Source organism: Anomaloglossus baeobatrachus, chromosome 9, assembly GCF_048569485.1.
Source record: "Anomaloglossus baeobatrachus isolate aAnoBae1 chromosome 9, aAnoBae1.hap1, whole genome shotgun sequence".
Classification (NCBI taxonomy): Eukaryota; Metazoa; Chordata; class Amphibia; order Anura; family Aromobatidae; genus Anomaloglossus; species Anomaloglossus baeobatrachus.
The window spans coordinates 79,192,336-79,194,090 of NC_134361.1; the positions used below are offsets into that span (position 1 = coordinate 79,192,336).

General features: G+C 65.4%; 1 protein-coding gene across 1 annotated transcript in view; it reads right to left on the reverse strand.

Moving 5' to 3' along the window:
* RADX (RPA1 related single stranded DNA binding protein, X-linked) overlaps positions 1 to 1,215 on the reverse strand; it is a 133,159-nt gene extending 131,944 nt beyond the window's left edge. Inside the window, 2 exon segments of the mRNA XM_075323818.1 lie at positions 587 to 722; positions 724 to 1,215. Coding sequence (XP_075179933.1) covers positions 587 to 722; positions 724 to 1,131 — 544 coding nt within the window. The 5' untranslated portion in view covers positions 1,132 to 1,215.
* Positions 1,216 to 1,755: the final 540 nt, after the last annotated feature.

Here is a 1,755-nt window from a genome sequence, read left to right on the forward strand (position 1 = left end):
TTTCACCTCACAGTCGTCCCCTCCGCCGCACTCTTTCACCTCACAGTCGTCCCCTCCGCCGCACTCTTTCACCTCACAGTCGTCCCCTCCGCCGCACTCTTTGACCTCACAGTCGTCCCCTCCGCCGCACTCTTTCACCTCACAGTCGTCCCCTCCGCCACACTCTTTGACCTCACAGTCGTCCCCTCCGCCGCACTCTTTCACCTCACAGTCGTCCCCTCCGCCACACTCTTTCACCTCACAGTCGTCCCCTCCGCCGCACTCTTTCACCTCACAGTCGTCCCCTCCGCCACACTCTTTGACCTCACAGTCGTCCCCTCCGCCGCACTCTTTGACCTCACAGTCGTCCCCTCCGCCGCACTCTTTCACCTCACAGTCATCCCCACACTTTTTGACCGCACAGTCCCCCCCCCCCCCCCCGCACTCTTTGACCTCACAGTCCCCCCCACGCACTTTGACCACACAGTCGTCGTCCCCCCCCCCCCCCGCACTCTCTGACCATACAGTCCTCCATACACTCTCTGACGTCTCAGTCCTGTTAATGACATCACGGGGCGCTGACCATACATGGCATACGCCGTCTCACCGTCCACACCAGCCTCCGGTCCCCGTCTCCTCCAGACTTCGCCATACGGGTCTTCGGTGTTCCACAGCGGCAGGTAGTGGCTCCGCTCCCCGCAGAGCGGACTGTCCGGTGCCCGGAGGAGCAGTTCCCGGGGGGCGCGCCCGCTCCCGGCCCGGCTCCAGCTCCTCTACACACACCAGTCCGCGGGCCACCTTCTTCTCCAGGTAGCGGTAGGAGCAGCGGAGGATGATGACGGAGCAGCCGCAGCGCAGCCGGTTCCCGTGCACCAGATGCTGGAGCTCCGGGGACAGCAGCCAGGTGTCCTGCTCCGCTCCGTCCCACAGGGTGAGCTCGTAGCCATAGCCGGAAGTGTCCGCCAGGTACCGCTGCACGGCCACCACTGTCACCGGCACCGGCTCCCGCAGCGCCGCTCTCAGCCGCAGGGACAGCTGTCCCCGGGTGCGCTGCAGCCAGGAGAGCGAGGCCTGAGCCGCCGGAGGACTGGGGGAGCGCCGGCCGGAGGGGCCCGGGCTGCCGGCATCAAACTCGGAGAGCGGCTCATTCATGTCCGCCCCCGAAGTGTACACATAAAGCTGAGTGAAGACGGGCTGCCCCGAGCCGCAGAGAGAGCACCGGGGGACGCGCACGGGAACATTTGAAAGTAGCACGTAAACATAGGATGGGGCCAAACATCTCATAACCCTGGGTGACGGGCGTCTGCAGTCTGCGCTGTAAGAGGGGCGGGATACTCGGCCGGGCCAACCATCACTACTCCCAAGATCCGCGGACAGCACTGGGTGCAATACACGACGGCAGTGGTCCAGGGGAGACAGCCAGTGGTCAGGGGGAAACGGGCAGTGGTCGGGGGGGAAGGGGGTATTAGTCAGGGGTACAACGGACAGTGGTCGATGGGGGAACGGGCTGTGGTCGGGGGTGGTCAGGGGGGGAACGTGCAGTGGTCAGGGGGGGAGACGGGCAGTGGTCAGGGGGGGAGAGAATGGGCAGTGGTCAGGGGGGAAGAACGGGCAGTGGTCAGGGGGGAGATGGGCAGTGGTCAGGGGGGAAGAACGGTCAGGGGGGAAGAACGGGCAGTGGTCAGGGGGAAGAACGGGCAGTGGTCAGGGGGGAAGAACGGGCAGTGGTCAGGGGGGAAGAACGGGCAGTGGTCAGGGTCGAAGAACGGGCAGTGG